A 27,915-nucleotide genomic window follows, 5' to 3' on the forward strand; every position below is an offset into this window, starting at 1 on the left:
ATAACAGAGCTCTTGCTGCTGATGATGAAAAAGGAGGAGGAGGAGGAGGAGGAGGACGATGCTGTTGCTGATGATGATTATTATTATTAGTACTCTGAATACTAGACTACAGCGACGGTTTTGAGACTCCGAAAAATTAATTTGTAATAATGTAATAACGTGAGTGCGTGTGCGTGCAAGTACGCGTGCGTGAGAGAGAGATAAAAGCAGAGATCGATTTTCGACTTCACTCTTAAAAGCACCTCAGGGCTACAGCGTACATCAAGGAGAAACCATGGCAACACACATGTGATTCAGACACATACGCCCATAATAACGTCCTAAAAGTTTCTTCACCTCCACTGGTGGGAGAGTACACAGTATTTACTCCTTTATTTTACTGAAAACAAAAAATTCTTGGATCGACCTTGAACAGGCCAAATGAAAGATTCATTTTTTTCCTCCTCGCGTGCTTCTCTGAGAACCCTCCATCACGATCTTGGAGATGGACTCTGTCGGTAAGCTCGGTGGTTACTGTCTCCAGCGATGTGACGTCACCAGTAGAAGGGTCAGGGTCAGACCTATGACTAATGAATGTCTGGCCCCCAGTAAAAGCAGAGTGCCAATCAAACGTCCACACCAGAGTGGGTAAACAACACGAAAGGACGGGAGTGAAGCCGAGAGAATTATGATATTTTTCGCCTCCGCAGCTCCTTGGGCTAAATTTGGCGCGCTGGACTTTTGGGAGGAAAGGAACTCTGGACATCTCAGATTATTTTTAACCCCCAATTTAGAAAGTTCTGTTTGCCCTGCTATGGGTGCTATCGGACCAGATATAAATTACCTGAACTTGTGGACGGGGGAACGGTAAAGAACCCCTTCCAGCATCAATTTCCCGTTACCAGTGCGGCACAGGAAGGAAAATTCAGACATTCCTCTTTATCTCATAAAACTTCCTCTTCTTTATTTTAATATGAGTTCTTTTCTTGCCACCGCCCACTTCCTCTAACAAATTCCAAATCTGAAAAACAGAAAATGAGAAGATTCTTTAGCTCGTTGACTGAATTATATTTTAGTCGTTAAGCCAGGCGAGTCAAAAACTGCGAAATAAACAAGATGGCAATCTGAAAGAAAGAAATATGAATCCTACTCTGATTCTGCTCCCTAGTGGACGTAATTATCTGGTAAGTTTTTTTCAAAGGTAGAAGGCTTCAAGTTTTTGAACAGACAGGATCTGGTTCTGTGAAACCTCTGTGCGAATGATGTAATGCAAGTATCCATCTTTCTCAAGTAAATATACTTATGTTCTTCACATAATGACTGTCTTGATATATGCTTTGATGTGAAAAGAACATTTATATTCCAGATTTTATATTTTAATTGACAATAAATAATAATAATCATTATCATCATCATCATCCTCATCCAAAGGTCATATGGATAGGCCCTGTTTCCGTGTGTTCATCGTCTATTGTTTATTTTGGTGGGGGTTTTTTTTGTTTTGGGTTTTTTTTTTTTTTGTTTTCTTTTTTGGTTTTTGGTTGTTGTTGTTTTTTTTTTTGGTTTTGTTTTTTGTTTTTTGCCTGCTTACCTTCCGCCCAAGTTTCCTCCCCCGTTGTACAAGTCTGGCATCAATCTTCCGTGCACAGACTCATCCATCAGCGGCACTGTACCGTGTTCACAACTGAAATACTACAGGTTCCTACCATCACTTTTGTCTATTTTTGTTTATAATATTTTTGCATTAGATAACATTACATCGCTTTGTCGGCAATATCAGACTTTTTGCAATTTTAATTTAAACAAACGTTGGAGCGTGACAGATTACTTTCCTTTCTATCAGAACGTCCTCTCCTCTTCATCCTCATCTCCTATTTGTCTTCACACACATGAACTTATCGGTGTGTGTGTGTGTGACTCTGTGTGTGTGTTACAGACACTTGCATCCGTAGTCGGGGCGATGAAGATGTAGGCCAGGCACGAGCTGCTCACATGGTTTTCTGAACGCAATTAGTTTCGGCGAGTCAGCTTCTTCCGGTTCGCAATTCTCGCTACTTGAGCTACGAACATGAAAGGCTTCCGCTTCTGGTTCAAATACAATTACCATTTGGCGCACACATGTGTCTCTGGGAGGTGAGAAGAAAATAAAAATGAAACAAAGTGATTAAGAAGATGCACTAAAAAGAAAAAATATCCTGGCCTCAGAAATCATCTTTATAGTGTTACTTCACTTTTGACATATTCCCTTTCTAGCTTGTTCTATTTTTGATGGAACTTCATTTCTGTTTGGTTTGAGAGCTTCTTTTCTTGTCACATAGCATTGAATGTATTGTTTAAACGACTACTCTCTTTCACATAGTGTATATGTATTTGACGGACCATTTTCTTCATTTCTTTCTAACTTGTGCTTTGGGGCATTTGCTTTACAGTACAGGCTTTTGGTTTCCCTGAGTCCCTTTTGAACTGTTCACAGACGATCTAAATACGTCTTTAATGTAGCTCTCGTTCTCTTCCTTTTCTCCTTACATTCATTTCTTACTCTCCCTCCTTTCTAGGTTTCTAGTATCCTTGTTTCACTTAACCTAGTGCTCTAATTATGACCAAAAAAAAACACAGCTGAAAGACTAGATACATAAACCAACAGCAGACGCTCGTTTTCATACGCAATAAAATTGATTATCCGAGTATTAATGTAAGCCTTTTACAAAGACGGGAAGCAGGAAATAGCGAATTTTAAAAATAAACTTTGAGTAAGTAAGCTTGGAGATTGTCTGCAACCTGCTATGCTCCCGGTCTGTTCCGCTGAGAGGACCAAACCGGAATTATGCCCTTTGGAAGCAGGGTGTAAATGTGGAGGAAATGACAAATCGCGAAGCTTGTGTAGCGGTGACTGGACCTCCTGACCGAGCAGGCCGACGATAAATCAACACGTCACTAGAGTCTGATGAAGATGAGAAACATTACGACTGGACCTTAAATAACACTGCACGAAACATTTCTTTTTTTTTGGTAATACCTGAACTGGCAGGCATGCTGATTCACTAAACTTTTTCTCAGGGACACAGAGCTTAATCCATGGAAATGTGATGGGGAAGCATCTTGTGATGACTCTGTTGACTCGTGAACCCATGAGAATCACAAACCCATGGTCTTCATCTCCTTCAGCCAACATTTTATATGCCCACGATCGTGTATATAAGTTTTATTGACGGAATCCAATTTCAACCACCTAAGAGCTCCACTCTTTTTTAACAATATTTTTTATCTATTCAAAAACTATAGAAGTTATACACCAAGAAAGAAACACGAAAACCGTCAGCAGTGAGACGAAAATACTGCAGATTAGACAGGTAGACAAGTGTTTCTGCTGGAGGGCTCATTTCTTTAAGTCAGCTGCCTTTCTGCAACTCCAAACTCGCTCTAAGTGGAGCAGGGTGAAATCCTGCGGTTTTGGTTCCAAGATTCTCCGACAACAGCCATGAGTTTAAAGCTAGGCTAAACACCGGCATCTGGACTTCAGTCAGTGTTAGACTGTTGCAAAACAGCAATGAAGGACCTGGGCAAGTGTTTGCAGTAGCTGACAAATTAAAGATTTGTTCCAGGAAGGAGGAAAAAGAAAAGTATGGTGTTTCACTTGCAGTTTCTTATTTTTCTTAAAAATCTTGTCTACACTTCTCTCCACGAGGTCGTATTGCAACTCAAGACTTCCTTGTTGGATTTTTTTTTTCAGTGTGATTCATCTGAGCCATTTCGAGTTTGTCTCTGCATCCTTGCTTTATTGTTTCGTGGCTATAGGCCGTCCATCCTAATGCTGTAAAGGGCAAAGGTTGGATTTCAGACTAAGTAGCAGAAATGACACAGGGTTTAATCTGTTGTAATCATGCACAGAGACAATTCAGATAATTTTTGCTGAGTTCCGCTTTTCGGGAAATGTGTTCAAGATTTTTTAATATCCTATACATCATGTGAGAAAAAAGCTCAACAGCCAAGGGACATACCTTTGTACTTATCATTGTCGCAGTCAGAGTATAGAGAGGGGGGGATCGCGTCAGTACACTTGTGTTCAAAGCCTCCAGAGGTATAACTTTTATTTATTCCAAGCGAGAAACAACCGATCTACAGAAAATCGTGCAAAATAAGAACATTCTCATTTTTAGTGATAACAATAGATGGAGGGAAAGTCTATCCCAGCCACTGAACGGTCAGAGAACTGATACCTAGGTTATTGTTGTTTTGCTGTAATGAAGAATTTATACCTTGTTGACTAGAGGTGAAAAGTATCTGACTATTTATTAAAGATATTTTGTGAATTGTGTTATACCTATACTAGAAGTTCATTGCTTTTGTCGAAAGCTTACATATTCTCCCTTTGTTAAATAAACATTGTTTTCTCACTGGGCGGAGAAGCCTCCACAAAAAAACAATCTGTTTTCTTTGTGTATTATGAACAAATGAGCATGTCAAACCGTGTTGTGTGACAGTCATAATTCGCAAACTGTACTTTCGTGGGCGAAATTACTGTTCTTGTTTTTCTCGGTTCGCTTCTGTGGAAATGTCAGAGGCGCACATTTTGCTCTGTTTAAAGAGTCTAATGCACCCGACGGCAGCACCTGATCAATGGGTGACTTATGAGCACCTGCATTTGCTGTACAAAGACTGTCTGACAGGCAGAAGCAAATGAAGCCTCTCTAAACTGAGATAACGGTTCTGATTTCTGGACAGCACTTCCGCTCCCTCGTGCATGGAAATGTTTGGTAAACATTCGGGCCTGTTGTGATCGACGGGTTATGACAACTGCTCAACTTCTGTAGACTGTTGACATCTGTTTGTGCTGATTTTCAGGGGTTTGAAGACAACTATCCTCGACATTTCGTGCGGTATTATTTTAAAATATGGAAAGATGGAGCTAAAATTGAGAACCTTTAGTGTTTTCGTCGCTGACCTCATTTATCTGTAAAGGTAACTTTGGGGCTTTTTTGTTCCTCTTTTGCTCACTTACTCCCTGCCTCCTTTCCACGGTCAAGCCAATTAGCTTGATTGCTTCCAGCTCTGATCCTTGAATTCTAGCATGCTCATGTATTTACTTACAATGTCAGACTTTGTCAAACATGGACCATCCCTCTGGTTTAAGTCTCTCTACACCACTTCGTATACGTCTACATATATGATCACAGACACAGAGTATATTCACCAAAACTACTGGCAAGTCGTTCTGAACTCATTTTAAAATCATGTTTGAAAATAGACTCTCTTCCTTGTGAAAACCCGCTTCCTTCCCACTTCAAGAACATTCGTTAAATAGTGAGTTTGATATAGAGATACGGTTAACTATTTAAACTTCTTTTTTGAAGAGCAAAAAATAGATTCCATACATACACATGACTCATCAACAAACCGCTGCTTCCAAAATTGTTCTGCAGTCTGCCTTGAGGAAGGCCAGAATGATAAATAAGCAACATAACTGCTGACCTTTGAAAGATAACATTCTAAGCTAATGGGAAAATTGCTTTAGAAAAAGATAAGCTCCCACCATTAAACTAACAGTATAACATTTCAATTTCAAAAGGTAACCGTCGCATCCTGGACTTACTATTTTGAGGAGGTTTGTATGCAAAAAAGAAATACTGTATTAGAATGGGAAAAGGCATCCTCCCTCTCTTTTCCTCTTTGTGCGTAAAGTTGAAAGACACATAAGTAGACGATTTCATTCATTTGTTTGGCAAAGTTGTGTACCAAAGACAAAAATCCAGTGGTTTGGGGTCAAACGATTGGGACATTAGAAGTTTGGTCAACATTATAAGCAAGTCCCAGATTTTCCAATCATTGGCTAAAGTGTGATGGGGACTGTGGAACTGTAAGACATTGGTCCATTTGGGAGATTTAACAGCACTTTACCCAGTTAAAACTGCCTTGAATTATAATACAGTTACAAAAAATATCTAGACAAATAATAAGACATTAATAATAATGTAACAACAATAAATTAGTAAATAATAGCAATGAACTAGCAATGCATAATAATAAACTAGCAATGAATAATAACAATAACCAGTAATAAATGATAATAAACTAGCAATTCCACCGAATCGGTCGTTGGGATTCAAGAAACAGCCATCTATCGACAAACGCCTTTATTAAATCAGTACGAAGGAATCGTATATTTACTTTGAAATTATTCTGCAATCTTCAGAAATATCTAGAAGATTCAGCTTTTCGATAATCTCGAATAACGGTTTTGGGTCTAAGATCGTTGGGGTTTTAGAGTGGAGATTACTTCCAGCAAGCGACCTTCCGATTGGTTTGGAAGGACATTGGGATCATCTAACATCTGTTTTAGAAACAAGGATCGATGTCATAGAAACTATAATGTTACACTTCCTGGTTGACAACTCCTCGGCCTTCTCTTGGAAGAGAAAAAGCTTGGATAGATCAATGGGATTTATTTCTGTCGCCATAAGTTGTAAGTTGTCTGATCTTTGGTGATTCATTAGTTTCACGGAAAGGCAGCTAACGCATAAACAAGTATTTTAGATATTTTAGGAATTATACCAATTTTATTATTAAACACTCTCTAAAAGATGATTATTTGTTTAAGGCATTCTGTGTAGAATAGAAGCATTGATAATGTCTTGACACAGTGTACTACTTACTAAAGTCCCAATAAAGATTTTTTTTTTGTAATCTTCAAACCTCATCCATTCCGCTCTTCTCCCGTCTCTGTTTGTCTGTCTCTCTCTTTCAACTTCTACACTTTTTATCTATCTGCTTTTACAGACCGTATACAATATTGCTGGTTCCCCGATGTATCACACTGGACGTGAAAGCAAATTTTAGGACAGCTGCGGCCACTAAAGATCATCCAAGTCTTTTGATGCAAACTCAATCGCTGAAGAGTTCTAATGCATATCTGTCTACTTGCTTCCGGACATCTGGTGCTGTGAGCGTTCACCAGGTGCTGCCCTGATGTAAAAATAGATAGAGAAAATTGCTTTATTCGGTTGAAAGAGTCCGTACCGATCAAGCAGAAATCAGTTGTAATTGATGGAGCAGACGTGAATTAAGCCTGAGCCTCGTTATGGTTTCTTACTGGTTTGCGCTGATGTAGCTGCAGATGTTGCACAGTGTCGTATGCCGAGGAGAGAATTGGTGATGTGTAGGTGAGGACAGATGAGGCTGCATGGAGTGGAATGATGGCCTGTCCTTGCATATCGTGTTTTATATCGTTTGTATATCATAGTCTATTTCTTTGTGGTCTTCTTGTTTTCTTGTTGCGATATTCTCTCTCGCTTTCTCTTGTCTCTGAGGTTCTCATCCTATCTTTCCTTCTCTACTTTCTTCAAGGGATAGAGAGATCCTTTCTAAATACAAGAAATTCTTGTCTTGAAACATTTCCTGACAGTTGACAAAACAGTTATTTTGGGATTCAAATTATTCAAGTCATTTCAGTGGTGTTGGGGTCATCATTCTCTAGATTTCTTAGTCAATGCAACCCCCTATTTTTCTCATCTTGATCAAATCACTTTCTTTTTTTCGATGTCTAAAAAAACTAGTTACAGTAAATCCCAGCTCTTCCATTCGTCGTAACTATGAAGACAAATGGGTAACCATATACTTTAGTGATGTCAGTTCCTAAACCTATCTCTATGCATGGGAATGTTCGTGGGCTTTTGCATTGCAAACGAAAGGGACGAGGAGGCATTTGTTCATATTTTCGGAAATCTGAGCTCAGCTCAGTCATTTAAAAAATAAATTGTGCTAGACCTGTCTGTCTGTTCACATAGTGCTAGCAGCCCACTGGAGCCAGGGAGATAACAGAACGTGATCGGCAGCTTCTCCAGCAAAGCTCCTGCAAGGTCTGCAGGATACAGCCTGACATAACTGTGAAAAGCGCGAATTTCTTTCCCAGGCATCCTAAGCGGCTGCTGCTGTTGTCCTGACGTCTGCTGGCAACCTATAACAGTCATTTCCGCTGGAACAGTCTCGTTGATGACCGCTGACAGTAGTTCTGTCTCATCCCGGCTGGAAAATTTGAATACTAGCTCCTTCTGACACTCTCTGTTGAGATTCCGCTGGCAATGTCTTATATAGCTGGACTTACACTGGTGACCACAGCCAAATGGAATATTGAGTTAAAATAAACTTTTTTCGAAATATTTGCATCAAAACGACAATTTGATTTTCTTAAAACTGATTCGTCTTTGCTAACGCAAACTTGTGGTGCTATCTTGGTGATAAGACATCTTGGGGTTGAAAGAGTTAATAGCCCAAAGCAAAGAGCAACTGCAAACGAACCCGTTATATGCACTTAGCACTGGCATGCTCAATACCTGTGAGGTATAACCTACTGCCTCCTGTTGACCCAGTTGTGCAAAGGGTACCTCACTCCTACAAGGGTTGGGAAAGGCAGCGAGGGAGAGATGACACCGCTCTCACAAAATGCTGACCCCTAAATGAACATGTCTCACTCGAACCCCCAAAATCGTAATGGGAGTATGGGACCTTGTATCCATTAAACTCCTGCCAGGACGACCATAAAATGTGAGTTGTAAAAGTGGTTTTGCCGCCATCTGGTGTTTAAACAGGTCTCTTAGCTATAGGATTCCTTGCGGTGTGCATTGGACAGTTTTGAAACAGCTGGTGAGAGCATTCGTTCAATAACAAAATACAAGTGGCTACAACTACCTAGTTCTCAAAATTTTCAATACATACATAAAAAACAAAGCCAGCTGCTTTCTAACAAAAACACAAAACACGTTAGCACTTAAAACATATTCAAACATAAGCTACATCTCTGTGTTAACTAAAGTGCTAAAGAACAACTAGGAGAATTCAAATGATGATGTTCCCGAGAAGAAAGTAGCTCGCTGCACATGGAAGCCTTCGCCATAAGATTGGTCTCGCAGCCCAAAATAGTATAATCAGTGCAGCAGACTCGGGCGGGGAGAGAAAGACAACAACAGTTTCGCACCTACTCCCCGACCCTCCCGACACCACACAGCTACACCACGGCTGCAGCAACAGCAGCGGCGGCAGCACCATCAAGGGCATCGTTCCGGCGGTGAGACAGGACCCATAAATAATTATTTTCCAGGTGTGCGTGACTTACCGGCTCAAAATAGAAACCTCTCTCTCACCTTTTTTTTTTTTTGTCTCTCTCTCTCTCATTCTCTCCTCTTCCTCTTAACCTTTCCATCCCCCCAATCTCTCTCTTTCTCCTGTTGTTGTTCTTGTTTTAGCCTCCTCTCATCTCCTTGCATCCACCATGACCCTCCCTCCCTCCCTACTTCAGTAACATCTGCTCATATGTATGCATATTACGGTAAACAGCGCTTAGTTTTGAGCTTCAGAAAAAATAAGTTGGAACACCTGGTCCTGAATCTGTTTACCTTGTTATTATGTGTGACGTCACTGATCCGACTCTTCTAGTATTTGTATCCAAACTATTAAATCTTCCTCCTAAACACACGCACTACCTCTCAGTCTCGTGGCTATCACCTGATGCCAGTCTCTGCTAAAAATCCTGTTGGTATTGTAAACAAGGCTTAGTTAACGCTATCTTGGTTTACAGGACGCTGTGTTTGCTTTGCAAATCAACATCTGTGTGAAGATACTTGAAGTGCTAGAAATATCTCGGCCCAGTCTCTGACCGAGAAGCAGACCTTTTCGAGTGCGCAAAAACCTCGTGTTAGGATTATGTGCACAACTGCTCCTTCAATCTTATAAGACACTTCAGACTCGAACCGCAAGATGAATAACATACGGTCAGTGCACATAGTACAAGACCACTACGACCCCCGTACCTTTTCAGTTGTGACCTGGAGTCTAAGCTAAATTCAACCACAACTTTTCGATTGTAAAATATAAATTCATACAATCCTATGCGATGGACAATAAGACCATCTAATTTGATCGCACTTTTCTTCTACAACAGTAAATGTTATGTTGTTCTATTTTAAAATAACTGTTGTTTACATAAGACAAGAGAAAGTCAGGGAACGGCAGTAATACACGAACTTTCCATTTATAAAGAAAATGAACGAGGTTAAAATTTTCGTGGGGGGAAAATTGGTTTCTATCTGCTGGGTAAGCCTAAGTATGACAATACTGTTTCCCCAAGTCTGGGTGAATAACCCGTTCCGATCGAGAGTTATATATGATTACAAACATGACTATTTACAAACTCGCTACTTCACCTTTGTTCAGGTGCACCTAATTAACACATGGTTCCAATTCTTCCATTGCTGAAGCCTAATCGCAGCGGAAGACTGTCGATGGACAATCCTGACGTCTGTGATATGGGCTTAAGTGTTAAAACACGAGTTCTAACTTTTTTAACAGCCAGAAACCAACTTAGCTACAGGGTAAAAGTACTCATTACTTCAAGAGTATCGAACCGGATAGTTCGCACATCTCTAGCTTTGGACGCTGGACTCTATTAACAAAAATCGTTATGCCATTAGCTAAAACTGTTTAATCCATTGTCTCGTAAACCTTTAAGAGACTGAGACTGAGAACTCACCTTTGGATTCTTTTGGAGGCGTAGTGGGATGGGTGAATAAAGTGCAGCAAACAAATTATTTTGAATGTCATTGCGAAAGACAGATTAGAGGTCGTGCGTATAGCGCCCGCACAGAACAACATCGCCATCAACTCCTGTTTATTAATGATTCGGGGCCCAGTGTGTGTCAGAAGAACTCGTGCTATGTAAAACTCGCAGAGAATGAAGGAAAACAGCCTGATTCTGTTCTCTATTTTTAAAATGACATCAACAGGGTCCGCTCCCAATTTTGCCGCTCGACAATAAAAACAGATTCCACTGGCGGCACTAGTGGATCCTGCTCCCAACTCGCATCTCTCCTGCCTTGTAGGGGAGATAAGCGTCGACTTCGCCAAGATCGTCCAGATTTTGATATATTGCAGGATCAATAAAATCTGGTCTTATGTACATGTATATGATATCTATTAACCTTTTAAATTAAAAAGAAACCAAGAAGGATGCTTTGATTTTATTGTGTTAATTTTTGAAGTATCTTTGCTATTTGTTCCCACAACTCATAATCAGTTGGGACTACGATGAAACAAATTTATTGACATATTAAAAATTGTGTAGCATTCCGGGGATCATGGGATAAAAAGTACTTAAGAGTTAAATAATAATAATAGAAACACAGTTAAATTATTAATAAAAGCAACGTATTTATGTTATAAGCCATATGTTTATGACTATAGTTTTCTCGAAAGCAAAAACAAATGAGTTTCTTATTATTGAGTGTCAGATTTTGTTATATTGTCTGACCATAATATTTACCATTTTACAAAATATAACTAGATTTAACTCTCTTCTTGTGGCTAGCTAGAAATGACAAAAGATCAATGATATTTTCAGAGCAAACTCAGATTCCCACAGGCAAAGCCATCAAAAGGGATGTCCTCCGCACTAAATATTTACTGTTGTCATCAGTTTTTGAAGACACATCGAAGCAAAATATGCATAACTGCTCCGTCAAAACTGATTGCTGATAACTAAGTTATAAGTGGTCATGGAAATATTGGTGTGTTGCAGAGAAACGAGGGAAGGGAAGACTGTATTATGTGATCGGGCAACAGATCCGTTTTTTTAGGAGTTAGTTTGGATAAGAAATGCGAAAAACATTGCGTTCGAGTCTCCTGAGTGACCACATCAACAGATTCACGGCCATTGTTTCTTGGGAACAAGAAACAATGGATTTTATTATTCCCTAGAGAACATTTTTTGTAACTACATTTCTCACTAATCCTTGCCGCGCTCTCCAGACATTCAGCAAACAGGTGGCTAATCTTGAGGATTGAGGGATGGACTGGTTCTGAATGTTCGTGTCGACATGTTGACAAAGTAAACCTCGAACTCGGCGGCGGTGGTGGAAGTGACGGTGGGGATGGTGAAGAAGAAGACGATGATTATTGCTGATTATGATGATCGATGATGATTGATGGATAGTGAATGATTGATGATGGATGATGATGCAATTCTAAAACAGAGGAAGGACATGTACACGAATGTATAAGAAAAAGTGTGCATAAGCTACTTTTTACTGAAAAGCAGAACAAGCAGCAGGCATGAATCTTACAAATTTACTTCAGCAGAATATACCATCCGCAAATTGTTGGAGTCTTTATAAATAAAAACAAAAGCCGAGAACATTGTGCACGAGTCCTATTGCCAACAAGGAGAAGCAAGATGGCGACAAATCACATAATGTCAAAAGCCGCAAAACGTCGCAAATTCCTATGCGAGCCGCAAAAAGCAAAATGACCTTTGGACACTATTTTGAAATTCTTACATCCCAAAATGCCAAAGTCTTTCAGATCTTAAACAGTAGAAAAAAAACTAAACTGCTAGTAAACAATCTTTAAGTGTTCTAAATCGTTTTTTGAAGTGACAGAAAAATACTTAAAGTATCTATACTTGGAAAGCTCCTACAATAAAACAACACTGATCCTTGCTGTCACAGATCCTGTTGGTGTATTACGATCGAAAGAAATCTTTAAAAGAAATCTCCAGAACTTGGATTAACTAAACTTATAAGCCATTTTTTATCCACTTAAAAAATGAGAGTTTTACAAATTGCTTCCTCCAAAGTTACTGACGGTTGTAAGATTGCTTACGACAGACTTGACATTTGAGAATCAAGTAGGTTTTTAATTTGAGCAGCCAATAATGGCCCTTTAATTCTCTGTTAGAAACAAAGAAAGATCTTGTATACATGAGAAATCACAGAAGCCAAACTAAGACGAGTCAAAAACAGTTTTGGTATTGTCAGACTGGTCTGGGCATGCATACAACTTTCTATGACATCAACGGCAAAACAAGAAATCATGCGCAGCCCTGTTACTAGAGCGCTTCTTTCACATTTACTCTCAGACTCTCCTTAAAAAACTTCAAATTTTCAGGTTCCCGAGGATGTTTTACCTAAAATGTCAAGTTGGACGTGGCTTTAAAATGCAGTTTTGCAGCTTTAAATGTATGACTAATTTGTAGTGATCTTTCAAATGGGATTAAAACACATAAAAGGACTAGTTTAGCCACCAAGGTTTTGCAAGAGGTACAGTTATCTCAAAGAGAGTATGAGTAGCGGTAGTCGTGCGATCTAATTTAAAGAGTTCATTGGCGGTGGTCGACATGGCTACGTTCATCTCCAAAAATATCTCCAGCTATCAGGGAATTTAGAAATAAGAAACTTCACACAGCAGGTAATTAAAGCTAGGTAACTTGTTAACAGAAGAAACAAATTAAAAAGTACTTCAATCTTTTTTTTAAAAAAAAAAAAAACAGCATTACGGCCGCTTATAGAAAAAATCAAATCTTTTTTATTTTTTTTGCGTTTTCGTTGGTTTTTATGTTTGTTTTATACATTAAAAAATTACACGGCAGCCGATTAATTTTTAAAGGTCAACAAATCAAATATTATTTGATTACCTAAAAAAACACACACAAAAAAAACAAACAAACCCGAATAGTATTTTAATACTGCACAAAGGCATTCTATTGACGGTCGCATATTGAACGATACTGAGATAATAATGAGACAAAATAGCGTCTTGCTCGAAGTAGATAGCTTTGGCTACAGCCCTTAGACAAGACGAAAGATGTTGACTTCTTATCTCCAGTCCTCCCATGAGCTCGGAGTCTGTGTATAAAGCCCCTCTCTTTACTTCGCTCTCTAGCTATACCTTCGAGGTAGTTTATCTCTGTCCATTTCAGCTCCAGATCATCTACCTGCTCAGAAAGAACACCGCCTCATATTTTAGCCCCATGTAGTGACTACCTCCAAGGTAGCTACGGTCCCAGACGGAGGGATTTTAAAAACGTTTCTGTAACCATGGCAACAGTCGTCAGATGACCCAGTACACTGTATATGTATCCTTGGGTCACAGGTAAACACGGCAGACCTATTTCAGACTGTGGGTGTGTATAAACACGCAAATCATGCGGTGTAATCGCTTTACCGCGATACCTGACCTAATTTCATCATTCGCCATGTTTTTGGCGCGGAAAATCGAAAAGGCATTTCCATGGTAACCGCAGCAATGACGTCAGAAGTGAAACTTACTCGCTTCTCGTAGCTTGCGAGTTATTATCTCCGCTGCTGAAGAGGGCTTTCAGAGACTGACATTAGCGTATAGTATGTCTAGCGGTAGTGTTTCAAGAATTCTGATCGGACCAGTAATTATCTACAGTCGACATTTCCACCCTGATATAATAACCTCTGCCATAGTTGCAGCCAAAGCTTTGACTGTGAGCTGCAAAAGAAGGTACTAACGCTATATGAACATTAATCAGTAGAATTAACCGGTAGAAGGGCAAGCAGAGAGACAATTGGTGGGCAGTAGGTAGAGATCGAGCCTAGAGAGGTTATACGTATTTGTATAGGTCGGTTTGCTGAAGTTAGCTTGCCAACTTCGAGAGAGAGAGAGGGAGGGAGAGAGAGAAAGAGATCGAGTGAGAATAAGAATAACGGCACGACCTTGACAAAAATGTACTCACACATTCACTTAAGCTTAATAATACTTTCCATCATACAATCTTGTAACCGAATTCATATCCTTGTGACTTAATTAGCTGCAGAAAAAAACTCGGTTATTAATCACATGTGAAGGGCAACAAACAGACCTATAGAAAACAATTAACAAATCAGGAGGATGTTTACATCAAAGTTAAATAGAAATATTTTTTGGAAAATGTATAGTAAACGGATGGGCTATGCGTGCAGTTTAAAAATCTAAAGTACATCAGCTTTTCACATTGGCATCGTTTTCTCTCTCTCTCTCTCTCTCTCTCTCTCTCTCTCTCTCTCTCTCTCTCTCTCAAACACAATGATTGATTGATAGATAGATTGATTGACTGATTGATTATGGCCTAGGCCCAATTTAAAGAGGTGTATGACACAAAAGCAACACATATAGCACATATATCGTGATAAGGTATATATAGGATCTTTAAATATGTACAACTGCAGCAATACAATAAAAGTCTTTTCATTTACTATGTGGCTTCTCCGTCTGTGGCTTTCAATGCATTATAGTCTCTCTCACACAGATAAATTTATTCCAGGTCAGCTGAGTACGGAAGTCGATATAGTGAAATAGTTTGCAGGAGAAGAGAAGGGAGCAGTAATTATCAAGGGGAGACAACCATTTTTCGCTAAGTTTCTGTATTATACCCCCTGATAACAGAGCTTCCTGTTGTAGGAAGGTATCCACAAACTTCTATCCGATCATAGAAACCCGTGGAAATATCTAACAATTTAGAAACAATTAATAGCCTATGAGATACACTTTCTAAATGTTTGAACTTCATGAGCCCCAAACGAGTAAAATTCAGCAAAATCCAAATGACTGTAGATGTGCTTGTGGATAATTTAGTAACCTCTCTCTGTAATCATAGCATGATACTCAAAAATAAAATGTTGAATCAATAGTGCAAAAAGATTCTATAATTAATCTGGTTTGTGTTGAAAGCCACACTCGACGAAATTATTGTTCCACGTGAATTTCAATGACAAAAAATATTGCGAAAATATCAGACTATGCAGCTCTTCCATAAATCGGATGAGACAGCGCAACTGTTTGATGTGGGTTAAAATTCATGTAAAATATGAAATCAGAAATCATGGCAAAACTAGTTAGGATGCGTCGGACATCAGTCGCAATAACGTTGTCGTTTGTGGTTACTGCCCCTTCGGAAACGGAAAGGGCGCCATTTTCTTCAGAGCAAAGAGACGTATATTATCTATCTGTAAGTCTGTGGCGGTGAGTATAAGTCGCTGTTACATAGTTTGAAGTCAATTTGTAATTATAAAGATGCATTGTTCTCGTTAAACGTGAATTTAAATTATTCTGGAATCCGTTAAAATTTCATCATCACTGTTGTTTTTTGGTACGTCTCATTGTTTTCAAATTGAAAATGTAATTGCAGTTAAAATAAGAGTTTGTAGATTACCGAAAATTTGTTTTTATTTAGTATCTGCAGGGAAATTAGTTATTCTGAATTGAGTTGACGCTAATTATATGTTGCGACTACGCAAGCAATTTGAGAATGGCTTTGTGAGTTTGTAAACTGAGTTTCACCTAGCCGATGTAGGCCCAGACTGTACATAAATATCTCTTCTCATTTAGGCAGGAGAAACTCGATATCGGCAAAGGGTGGGGGGGGGAAGATTTCTTAATCAGTTTAGTTTCCTTTGATTATTTACAGTCTTATGACAATACGTCCTGAGATTTCTCGCCTGTCACCAATACAGTGAAGGTTGGCTGCTCGTCTCGGGCACGCTGTTCTTTCTCTGCACGTGGCATCTGTTTACAGGCCTGACTGCCTTGCCGTAATATAGCCTCAGTTGCTGGCACGGCGTGAAACACCAATTTCCCCCCCCCCCATCAGATTTCTCAGATCATACAACAATTTCAAAAAAAAAAAAAATCATTTAGCAATGTTAACAGTAATCCCTCGTTTATCGCGGGAGATGCGTTCCGCAGTAACCGAAAATCCGAAAAAAAGAAACGGTATATTTATTTATGTATTTATACACTATATTAAGACTTTATAGACCCCTCCCCTCATACCTTTATGCTACATAAGCCTTACCCATTTCCTTAATAACCATTACCACATTGTTGTGCACATGTATTGTACCTTAACAGTAAATAAATGAACAAACACATAATATGTACTGTAGAGTAATACAGTACCTGTAATAGAACATTAAACAAATAAAATTTCTCTCTCTCTCTCTCTCTGCCACACACATAATGTAAAAAAATTGTACACAATGCAACACTGTACTGAGTCAATCGGGGGCTGGGATATAACGCAGCACTCTCTGGCTGGTCACTTCTCTAGCAACCAATCGTGTATTGTTTACAATTGTGAGTATGCCATAGCGTTTTAGGCAAGCGATGCTGGTTCTTGTTTCAGAGTAAATACATGCACTATTTACTGTAATTCATATTAATTTTATTATTTATATTTCTTTATTGTTAGAATTAATACTAGTACTATATTTTTATGCACATTGGGCCTTTTTCATCTAAAAATTCATAATATATATTTTCCACTGATCAAATTTCACCTAAATCCAGAAAGAGGCATAGATCCTCAAATCATTTGTCCCATTAATTTCTTATAAAAACCCACGTAATAGTGAAAAGCGAAGTGGCGAGGGATTACTGTATTTTTCATCCATAGCATTAACATTGTAAAATCAAGTCACTAATATTTTTTTCTGTCTTGTTTCATTAAACAGTTTTCAAGTAATACCTTTAAGAAAAGCTTTTAAAAAAAATGCCGGCTTCAAAATCACCCAAAATGCAGAGAGGCAATCAGGGTTCAAGTCCTGGAGGTGGTCAAGCTCGGAATTCCAAGAGTAGACAAGGACCTCCTTATGATTTCTCCAGCAACAAGGAAAAGCATGAGCAAGAAGGTGTTGATGCTGAAGACCTTCATGAGTTAAATGAATCTGAATCTTATCTAGCTCCCGAAGGGGAACACATTGAAGCAGATGGAGAATTTGATGCTGAATACAATATCATAGATATGGTGGGTGAGGAAGACTTGGAGGCTGAGCTATCTGGTGGTGGCCATAGCTTTCAGCAAAAGGAATCAAACCAAGAACATGACAGGGAGGAGAAATTGAAAGGAAGCCGCATCTTTCAGGAAATTGGAGCCAAAAAGGACATCAGCTCACCAATACCACAAGAGGACTCCAAGCCAAAAAAGTTTGTTATCCCCAAAAAAACCACAGGCTCAACAGAGCAGCAAGATAATGAAAGCAAATGCTCAAAACAGTCTGCTACTGCTTCTGAAAGCAAGGCTGGCGGGAATGACAAACTTCCATTTCAACATGAGCCATCAGTGGAGGATACCTTGGAGATTGAGGAGGATAATCAAGATTTTCAGGCTGAAGTGGATGCAGATATTGAAGCTCAGACTCAAGAAGATGTTAAAAAAGAAGTGACACAAGACCATCTAATAGTGACTTCAGGTCAAAGGGTAGCAGCTGACTATCCTCTTGAGATACCAGAAGGAAAGGATTCTCTCGCACATATTAGAGGTACTTAAAAACACTCTCTCATGCACACTGTAGAACTGAGGTGATATTTAAACAAAAAATTTGGGGTGGGGGTCCTCATAGAACTTACATTATTTTATTTTTTTTTTTACTGGATTGGAATGCCATTTAAAAACCATCATTTTCCATTCTTCTTTCTTTAGTCCTGTAATATTTTTGTTAATAGGAAACATGCTCATTTGAGGATTCTTAGTAGCATTTGTGTATATATGTATATCATGTCAGTAGATTGAAGACAGTCAAAGGGAAAATACTCTTCTCTATTTAAGAAGCCTGCACCTGGCAAGCAGAATTAGACTGTCAAATATAATTATTTTGGCATGCATGTTTTTAATGTCTCCAGAATCGTACCCCTGGCAGATTCGCATCTATCCACTAAAGCAGGCAGATGCAGTCAGAGCAGACTTTGGGAAAATCTGGACCATGGCCCAATCATCATCAGTTACATGGACATCACGAGGAGATGGAAATGGGTAGGCTTATTGCATTATTTCTTACTTTGCAGTTGGGCATTTTGGGGGTTCCTTTTTACGTTTTCTGTCTTGATCTTTTATTAGTCACCTGGGACTGAAGTTATGAAACAAGGGCAAGTCATTGCTCTGGGGCAACATGAAAAACACAAGGCCACACATCTTGTTCCTGAAGTTATAAAGAAATGTACAGACCCTGCAGATTTTGTTTTACACATGGAGCTGTAGTTATAGAGCAATAGCTAAGATGCTCCAGGGTAAACAAACATGAAGCAGTGTCCTCAGAGTCTGGGAATTGCATTATAAACAGAAGCAAGGCAGTTCCTGATTTGTCCTGGGGAAGAGACTTATTCTCATTTCATAACTATGGCAACAGTACTGTTGTTTCTTCGTATAGTATCCATGACTCAAGTGTTATGAGCAGGAATATGCGCTATACAAATCAAGCTTTTATTATTATGATTAATCATTGTAAACTTAAACTGTCTCGGTTATGAAGGTTACATGTCTTTGAAAGCTGGATACCGGTATGTGTATAGGTAAAGTATATTCTTTTTATTTCCCTACAGTGTGGCAGAATTTCTTTTGGAGGATAAAGCAGGTATCCAGATGTTCATGCGGAAAGTCATGTGGCATCCTTTTAGTAAGCGCTATATGACTGTGGAGGTAGTGGAGCGTGGTCAGTCTGTTACTGAAGATGGCAGCCAGGAACTTATCCACAACAGAGGTCAGTAAATGTAGCCAGTTTTAAATTATAGGAACAGATGTTAATGAATTTATTTGTTTACATCCATGCACATGTTCATTATATTTTACATGATTTAGAGCAGGGGTGGGCAATTAATTTTCCCAAGGGCCCGCGAACTTGGGATGGTTTTAGAGGGCCGGACTAATATAGTTAACTCAGTTTTATCCAATACTGTATATATATATATATACTGGCGGGCGGGCCGGTCAGAGACAAGAGGCGGGCCGATGCAGCCTGCGAGCCGCCCCTTGCCCAGGTCTGATTTAGAGCCTCTTGCCTTTGCAGCATGCATGTGATTGGGTTTTTGTTTTAATAGTTTATCCAGCTTATGTACAAAAGCATCTTCTCTGATGAACAAAATTGTAGGCAGTAATTTTTCAACTATTATGAGCTATAACTGGAACATTTTGCTGTTAATATTTTTTTTAATATTCAGTAGTTTCAGTTTGCTTTTGGTAAAAAGAGAAAAATGTACTATTGGTCATGTGCAGCTCTCTTCAAATATGATAACCATACTGCAAGAAAGCTCATCAAGACCTATTACCCAGCGGCAAACGGTGAGTTACATGAGTGTGTGTCTAAATTGTCCAAGCATATGGCAGATCTCCTGCTTGGTCTTATGTTTCAGTCTTCTGGCCATCCTGTTGTCAGCTGTACAAATCTTGGAGGTGTTACTATTTTGAAATCATCTGTTTGCTGGGATGGTTAGGGCCACCTTGAAGTAGTTGATTTGGTTCAATCTGCTTTTCTGTCATCTCTCAGGCTAGAGAAAGTGCACTACCACAAGCTGGTGCTACAAAAACAGTCTCTCCCCATTGTCAACAGTTTGTCAATTAACTTATTTTTTGCAGTATGCTGAAAAACAAGAGTGCTGCACTTTTGCAGTTCACACTGCCCGACATCTGAATTTGTTTGTGTGTATGATCTCACAGGCAAATTATCCCAGTTAATTTGCATTTATTATCACTCTGAAATTAAATGAAGTGAGACAAAAAGCAACTTTAAAGCAGTACAGAAAAGTATTAATTTTCAAAATGCATTGGCAGAAATACCGGTAGGAGCACACCCTTGTAATCTTCCACTTAGTGGTTCATGCTTGGGTCTCCTACAAAACCGTTACACAAGACAGCTTTAGAGCCAAATGTCTTGTTTTTCGTGCGTTCTTGACTGACCATTCAGTTCCAGTGTTATGGTCTTGCACATTTGGCTTAAAGTTATTTTCGTTGCGATTAAATATTGCAGTTGGTGTTATTACCTATATCTCAACCTCTCAGAAACAGGTATGTCTACATCCATGCACATAATTCTACTAAAATATATTGCAGTTTTTCAATGCGCTTACAAGTCACTTATTTTGTGATATGCTGCCTGCATACAGTGCCAGCTGCTTTGCATTCATTTGCTGGTCCAACGTGATTGCCAATTCCCAACACTTTGTGTGATACACAATATAACATTGGTTACCCAGTCCCATTATTTCATTCCCTTTAGCTCATTATCTGAGCTAATTTTCTATCTATGCAGCCTTGCCGCACTTTAAAGTGCAAAACACAAATTTAGTTTTTCCTTGCTCCAGATATTAATCATGCACAAGTTTGGCCAGGCCCATTAATGTTACAGGTGCAAGATGTACAGCCATCATGAGTAGTGCTTTGAAAGAGAACAACACATCAGTAGTGTATGTTGTTAAAAATAATTCATTTATTCCTGTGGACCACAGAAAAATCTTTCAAAATCATGCAAGGCTGATTTATTGTCACCCCCACGAGTATTTACTTCACATGTGCCACTCCACTAACCCTTTTGCCAGCTGTTCTGGCACAAAATTCTGCTTTGTGTATTCCACATCTGTGGTGCACATGTTTTACTGACATAACAACATCGTGTTTATTAAACCCTTGGCCAAATGTTAACATTGGAACACATAAACTTGCCCGACACTGTAAGGATTTCATATGATTTGTCTGTTTGGCTTCCTGCTACATCCTATGTTGCCAGATAATTCAAGTGAGCACATTAGTCGTTGAACATCACAGGCCTTCAATTAAATTGCACTTGCAGACAAAATATCTACCTCAAGCCTTTACAGTCTGTGACTAGTTTCTATGTCATAACCCATAATCAATCCCAACACAACATTAGCATTCCTAACTGTCCAGTAGAAATGTTTCATTCCGCTTTCAGTTCATCACTTACAAACCAACAAATCTGCAGCGCATGCTGAATCCCAGTCACAAACTGCATTCCTGTGAACGCACAAGCGATGTCCACAGTGGAGGCGCACTGTTGTCCAAGCCTCTCCACACTGTTCCCATATCACCATTTTGTTGCAGGGGAAGTCACTGAGCGTTCTCTGTACGTTAACAATGTTGGAATGGGTGTATCCGCCGACATTATGAAAGCCATCTTTCCCTGTGCACTCAAAATTGGAGTGGCCAAAGCTAGCAAGGACACAAGGTGAGTGATGGGGTAGGACGTGCTATTTGCACCAGTCAGCATTACATGTGACTTAACAAGCACTTTTATTACACTCCCATGATGTGGCAGACTTGTGACATACACATTTTATCCGCAAATGGATTTGTTTGCATACAGTTGCCTCAAACGCTTAGTGCAGCTGTCATCCTGTCAAACATGGGGATGCACAGCTGACCTCCCAATCACATCACTGAAATGAAAAATCACACTGAATGCTCCTTGCTACAGTGTACTCTTCCCAGCTTCTGTCAGGTTTGTCCCTGTCAGAAGAAACCAAATAAAATCCAAAAAACAAGCAAAATACAAAGTAATTTTTTTATTAAGTTACATGTATATATTGGCTGTTGGCTTATGGTAAATAAGGGGAAGAATTGTCGGCCACCAGTGTGGTAAACCTTGATGTGAGGAGTAACAGGTTGTGTCCTGATTTTGTAGTCTTAAATAGTTTAAGCTAAAGACAAGTCAGCATATGACATTAAAGCATAGTTCTATCTGTGTGTTCCTGCAAAGGATTTTGTTTGCATTTGGGTTCTTTCCTGTCTGTTTTTAAGCCTTTCTGATGACAGGCCTTTTTGATAGCGGACATTATCAGCTATTTAGATGCTGTTACTTGTCTAAAAGTCAGATTTGTATTGTTCATTGGGATTCAACTTTCCTTCTTGGAAAATTTCATCTCTTAAGTGACCTCAACTAGATTTTCAAGTTTCTTTGATCTGTCAAAATAAAAAGGTATGCAAATAAAAAATAGGGGCTCTGCTGAGTTCAAAGACTGTCTTTTGAGCAAAAGTTGTTGCTAATTGTGATATCTTGAATGGCAGTTTTTGTGGGCAATACTGTCCTTGCCCAGTACAAATGAGGTTTGCTTTGAATACACAGCCAGACTTTCTGGTGAAAATGTCACACTGGTCTCTCAATATCTGATGTGCAAGCACCTTTGACAAATCTCTGTTTTAGACTCTTTCCAGTAAGTCATAATTGTAAGCATTTGCTCTTTGAGTGACAGCGTAAAAGATTATTGAAAAATATTGCACATTTATCACCATCCTGACCGAAGCGGCATATTAATAAATTTAGGTAAACATCTTCCATGCACAGCTATTCATAGCTGAATATAATAATGTGTTCTTGTTAAGCACATCACTAGTGAACCATCATTATTCAGAAGCTATCTCATGACATTTCTGTCAGTTACTGAAAGAATAACTGACTTGCTTGTGTACTCAACTTTCAAAAACTTTCCAGGTATGGTCCGGTGGTGTCTGTGGGGATTGGCTGTCCTGGGTTCAGATCTTGTCTTGGGCACACTGTTCTTTCTCTACATGTGGCATCTGGCTGGCTGCTTTGCCGTGCTGTAGCTTTACGCTCTGCATAAAACACCAATGCCCCTGCCCCCATTAAAAAACATATCTTCTGGACTTTTTTAAAAAAACTGTGCATTGCACAAGGACATAACTATTGGGTTCCCCTGCAGTTTATTGCCTGGAAAACTCAAAACAGTGTCTTCAAATTGGTGGCCATGGCAAAGATAAAAGTGATGAATTTCTTCTTCGTGCTTTTGTAATTAACGCTGTTTATACATTCACCTTTTAACACTGAAGTTTAACAGTGAGCATTCACTGCTGTCTGGTCAGAGTTTATAGCAAGGCCTGTTTTGTGAGTATTGCCGTTCTAGAGGTAAGTATAATTATCGTAGTTTTTACTTTTTGAAACAGCATGGTAGTCAGTAGCTGCAGTACTTAAACTGCGGGTTGTATTTTAATATTTAAATGTTTTTCACTTATATGTTGGGGCAGTACCCTGGCATCAAAGATGTAAACCATGATGTTTATCAAGAAACACATGATGTGTAGTGATTACAAGTTCAGATTTGCGAGTATTGTAAACTAGAACCTTAAATGGATGATATCACTAGTTACAGATTGTTTTAATGCTTTGTACTTAACATTCCAAGCCTATAGAATCACTGAGGTGATGGCAAACACTTGAGTGTGGTTCTTTTTTGTTGCATGAAAATGACCACTGGCTTTTCTGTGTTGCAGCTCTGCTCTAGTGCAGACAGAAAGTGAAGAGGCTGCATTTAACTACCTGATTGTGTACCAGCAGGTCTGCGTTAATGGCTTGGACCTAGAGCTGTCAACAGTAAAGCATGACTGGCAAGGTCTGTAAGCTTAATCCGATGTAAATATGGGACTTTAAGAATAAAAAGTGGGACTTTGCAGCCTATCTGCATGGATTAAAAGTGTAGTTTGGACTAAGGTGCCTGACTTGGATTATGCTCCATTTTTGCTTACACGTGGGAAGCTGTATGTATAAGCAAATATTGTTGCAGTTCACTGGAATTTTTGCTTCAGGTGCCAGAGACAAATACTACAAGACAGAGGCTGGTAAAACAGCCCGAAGACCTGAAGGAGAAAAGCAAGCTGTCACAAACGTCTCAAAGTTGGATGAGACTCGCAAGCGAGCCAAGATTGCTAGTCCGAACGCTGCTCCTTTGGCCAAAAAAGAGCGTAAAGGGGAAAACTCTTCAACACCAAGGGGACGTGGCCGAGGTGCGGTGGCATCCCAGGGTAAAGGTCGAGGCCGGGGTCAAATCAAGTCAGCTGGAAGAGGTCTACTGCCCAAACCTGTTGAAAAGGGGAAGGGTCTACTACCACCACCACCGCTAATGTCTCTGCCAGTCCACAAACCTACACGTAAGCATATGTGTTTCTTAGGCTCTGCTGATCAGGTGGTGGTCAACATTTTTTTATGAGTTCATCTTTCATCTGGAGTGACTTTAGGCATGCAGCACAGGGTCTCCAAATCCCAGGGGCAGCTACGCCAATATACATTAAATATAAACAAAAAAAACAACAACACAGCTGATGGCAATGTGGCCAAAAGGCATTGTGTTTCTGGTTAATTAGCATCCTTTATTTGCTAAATTTTCTAAAGTTGGAGCAGTAAGTTATATGTACTATCACAGTCTGATCTAACTAAGTCAACCTTCCCTGTGCTGGATCTTGAGGAAAATGTGTTTAGGTGAAGAGTTTGTTAAGCGAGATGCATCGACGCCAAAGGTTAATGAAAGGCGGGGCTGAATCCTACTCTTTTCGGCATTTCCAAAACAAGCATGCTGATCAATATGTGTGTAGAGCAAAAAGAGATTCTAAGTCACCAACCCAAAGAAGCCTTAAATCTATGTCTCCTTAATCAAGAACTGCCATGTATTTAACTTTAATGATTTTAAATGATGTTTATTTGAGCTAAGCAAATCTAATTGCTTTGGATCTCACCTTTGTATAAAGGAACTATGACATCTAGTTGGCTTAGACTTTGTTACAGAAAATTCTATTTAATATGAAAATTATCAAGAACATATTGAAAAGTAAAACCTCGAAAGTGGACATCAAGGTCGGGGGAGGGGGGTCTTTCTCCCCTTCCTTTCCTGCTTCCCCATAACCCTTGATCTTTGCATATTCAAAAGTGAGTTTTCTGAATCTTTAATAATCATTTTAAATTTGTTTTATATTGACAGCTATAAATGATCTTCTGCTGCTTCAAGAGCGAGAGAGACGCATGGCAGAGCTGCAAGAGGAGACTCGGCATTTAGAGTCTGAACCTCGTGGTTCTTTCTCATTGATGTCCCGGAGGCCTGAGTCGGCAGGTCAGATTCCTGGTCGTTTCGGTCTGATGGAGCGACTACAGCGTATGGCAGATCCAACTCCCAGATCTTTGCCTCGATCATTGGTGAGTTTTCCTTGAATTTACTCACAATTCATGAAAACTTCCCCTGGAAGTGTAATAAGTTGTATCCTTGCTCTGGTCAAGCAGCTAATTTCAGGCTGCAGATATATAAAGATAAAAAATTTATTTTCATCAACTGTAGTCACCAGTTGGGAAGGTAAGTTAACGAGGCAAGAAGTAGCTGTGTTCTGAAAGCTTCCATTAGAAAGGTGAAATAGTTTTCTGTTGCTTCTAGGAGTATGAGGAGGAGCAAGAACCACCCAGAAGACCTTTGCTTGCACGTGAGGGATATGTGGCAAGGGAAGAATGGATGCGTGAAACAGCCAGCTACCAGAGGCCTCGCCCTTTAGTTGATGACTTTGACAGTAGACAGTCATATCCCAGTGATCGTCCAGAGGAAGCAGTAACTTCTCGCAGGTATGCCAAAAGTAGTTAACATCGCATGCTTGCACCCAGGAAAAGTGACTGCAGTGATTGATTGAAGATGCTACAAAACATTTATAACATGTACATATGTGTATTTATATATGTACAGACTTGCTGCTGCTCCTCAGAGGCCCTATCTGCTGGAAGTACCAGAAGAAAAAGAGGGCTATACAGATCATACTCCATCAGAGACTTATTATGGCAACAGTGCAGTAGGTGTTCGGCCAAGCAGAATAGAGCCCGAGTCACGCAGAACTCTGGCGGAAGAGAGACGAACACTTCTGGGAAGGGGTGGACTACTTGACAGGTAGGCTGCTATAAAAAAAAAATATTTTTTTTTAATTCAGCTTAAAGTCACACATAAAATGTTCTCGCATGGTTATTTTCACATCTTTTAATAATTCAGAACTTTTTTAATTGACTCGGTACGCTGGATATTCACAGAAGTTCTCATTATTTTCAACGTTAAAATTGTCATCTACAACAAATCAAATAGGTACCATCAACTTTCTACCTACCGCATCTCATTTCGACAGATTTTTGCAGCACATATGCTTCTGGTGCTTACGTTATTGGCTGCACTACTTGTATGTAAAGGATTACATCATATCTTGCCCACATTGTACTTAAATGTACCTTCTAAAGCAGTAGTAGCATTTGGTTATATTTTCAGAACTTGTAACATAGTGGCTTTCTTCTCATCACATTTTTCTTTTGCTTGTGGAGGTTGAATGATTATTCTCCTACAGGTTTCCTGTCTCAGTGCAAAATGATGTTGCAGGTATTCACTAGAAGAAGAGAGGGTGGCCCCAAGAAGTAGAGAGTTGCTGGACTACAGTCGAGAACGTGCACAGCTGGGTTCTCTGTACTCTACCCCGAGTGTTATGGATGATCATGGAGATACCCGTAGGTCTCTTCTGACTTCCAGATATCCAGCAGAGCGTCATGGGTCAGCAGTCTTTGGTTATGAGGGCAGATACTAGAGGACAAAATGGACTGCTTGGCAGCTATTATTGGTGCACAGGATATGCCCATCAGTGTCATTTTCATTGAAACTTTTTTTTTTTTTTTTTTTTTTTAATTTTTAAATTGACATTTTCATGTTAAAGATGATGGATCATCACTCTCATGGACATCATCAGATGTGTTTGTCTTTATTTCCTATTCATGACTGAAATGTGCATTGTTGAAAGATGCTCTAATTAGATTTAAGCTGGGGTTGTTTTGTGTGTGTTTTTTTAACAGATGAAGATTTATGGCATGAATTACTTTACTTTCCCAATTAATAGTATTTGGGAGTTTTAAATATTTGTTATGTGGATTAGGTCTTTTGTGGGGTCTCTTTGCTCTCTCAACCACTTGTATGCACCCCACACTGGGCCACCATCATCACAACCACAAATAACTTCCTGCTTGGTGCAAAGTTATCTTTACCAGGCATTCTGTGCATTGAAGATCACACCTGTGACTTCGATTAATTTGAAATATCCAACTGAATGACATTTTATTATTGGCTTAAATTAATCAAATAAAGATTTTTAAAATTAAGATTTCATGTTGGAAGAGTAGCCATCGTGTGATGAATCCAATTGAAGGATTGTCTCCCTTGTACTGTGATGCGGCATCGATGTGCCTCTCGCACACAGTGATGCCAATCATCTCATCACTTGATTCAACTTGGCCCATGGATCTAGACATTTGGGTGTGGAAACCACGTACGGCATTATGTAGACGCACTTTTATTAACTCCGCAGGAGTTTCTAGTGCTTGTGCACTAGCAAATGAAAGAGTCGATTCCTAGAAATAAAAAGTGTGTTCTGTTTATAAAGATTAGATCAAAGGGAACAAAACTGTTCTAATGCCATCATTATCATCTCTACCTTTTGTCTTATATTTTAAGAATAAATGTTGAGATTAAAAATCAAAAGTGCATTATGATTTATTTAATCACTGGCCTTTGTGGTGTTTTGTTTGTTTTTAATTA

The 27,915-nt window shown here is 39.3% G+C and overlaps 1 protein-coding gene across 4 annotated transcripts; it reads left to right on the top strand.

Moving 5' to 3' along the window:
- Positions 1-15,688: 15,688 nt before the first annotated feature.
- Positions 15,689-27,873, top strand: LOC112567493. 4 transcript variants are annotated; one of them, XM_025244188.1, is made up of 12 exons: positions 15,689-15,768; positions 17,259-18,065; positions 18,427-18,556; positions 19,123-19,280; positions 19,793-19,858; positions 21,635-21,758; positions 23,819-23,937; positions 24,131-24,472; positions 25,297-25,508; positions 25,741-25,922; positions 26,041-26,238; positions 26,713-27,873. In XM_025244188.1, exons 2-12 carry the CDS (start codon positions 17,297-17,299, stop codon positions 26,912-26,914), a joined length of 2,502 nt encoding a protein of 833 aa, XP_025099973.1. In that variant the 5' UTR covers positions 15,689-15,768; positions 17,259-17,296; the 3' UTR covers positions 26,915-27,873. The 4 variants fall into 4 exon arrangements, with proteins under 4 accessions (XP_025099973.1, XP_025099996.1, XP_025099980.1 ...); XM_025244211.1 differs by having other exon boundaries at positions 25,744-25,922; XM_025244195.1 differs by having other exon boundaries at positions 15,699-15,754.
- Positions 27,874-27,915: the final 42 nt, after the last annotated feature.

Source organism: Pomacea canaliculata, linkage group LG1 (genome assembly GCF_003073045.1).
Source record: "Pomacea canaliculata isolate SZHN2017 linkage group LG1, ASM307304v1, whole genome shotgun sequence".
Taxonomy (NCBI): domain Eukaryota; kingdom Metazoa; phylum Mollusca; class Gastropoda; order Architaenioglossa; family Ampullariidae; genus Pomacea; species Pomacea canaliculata.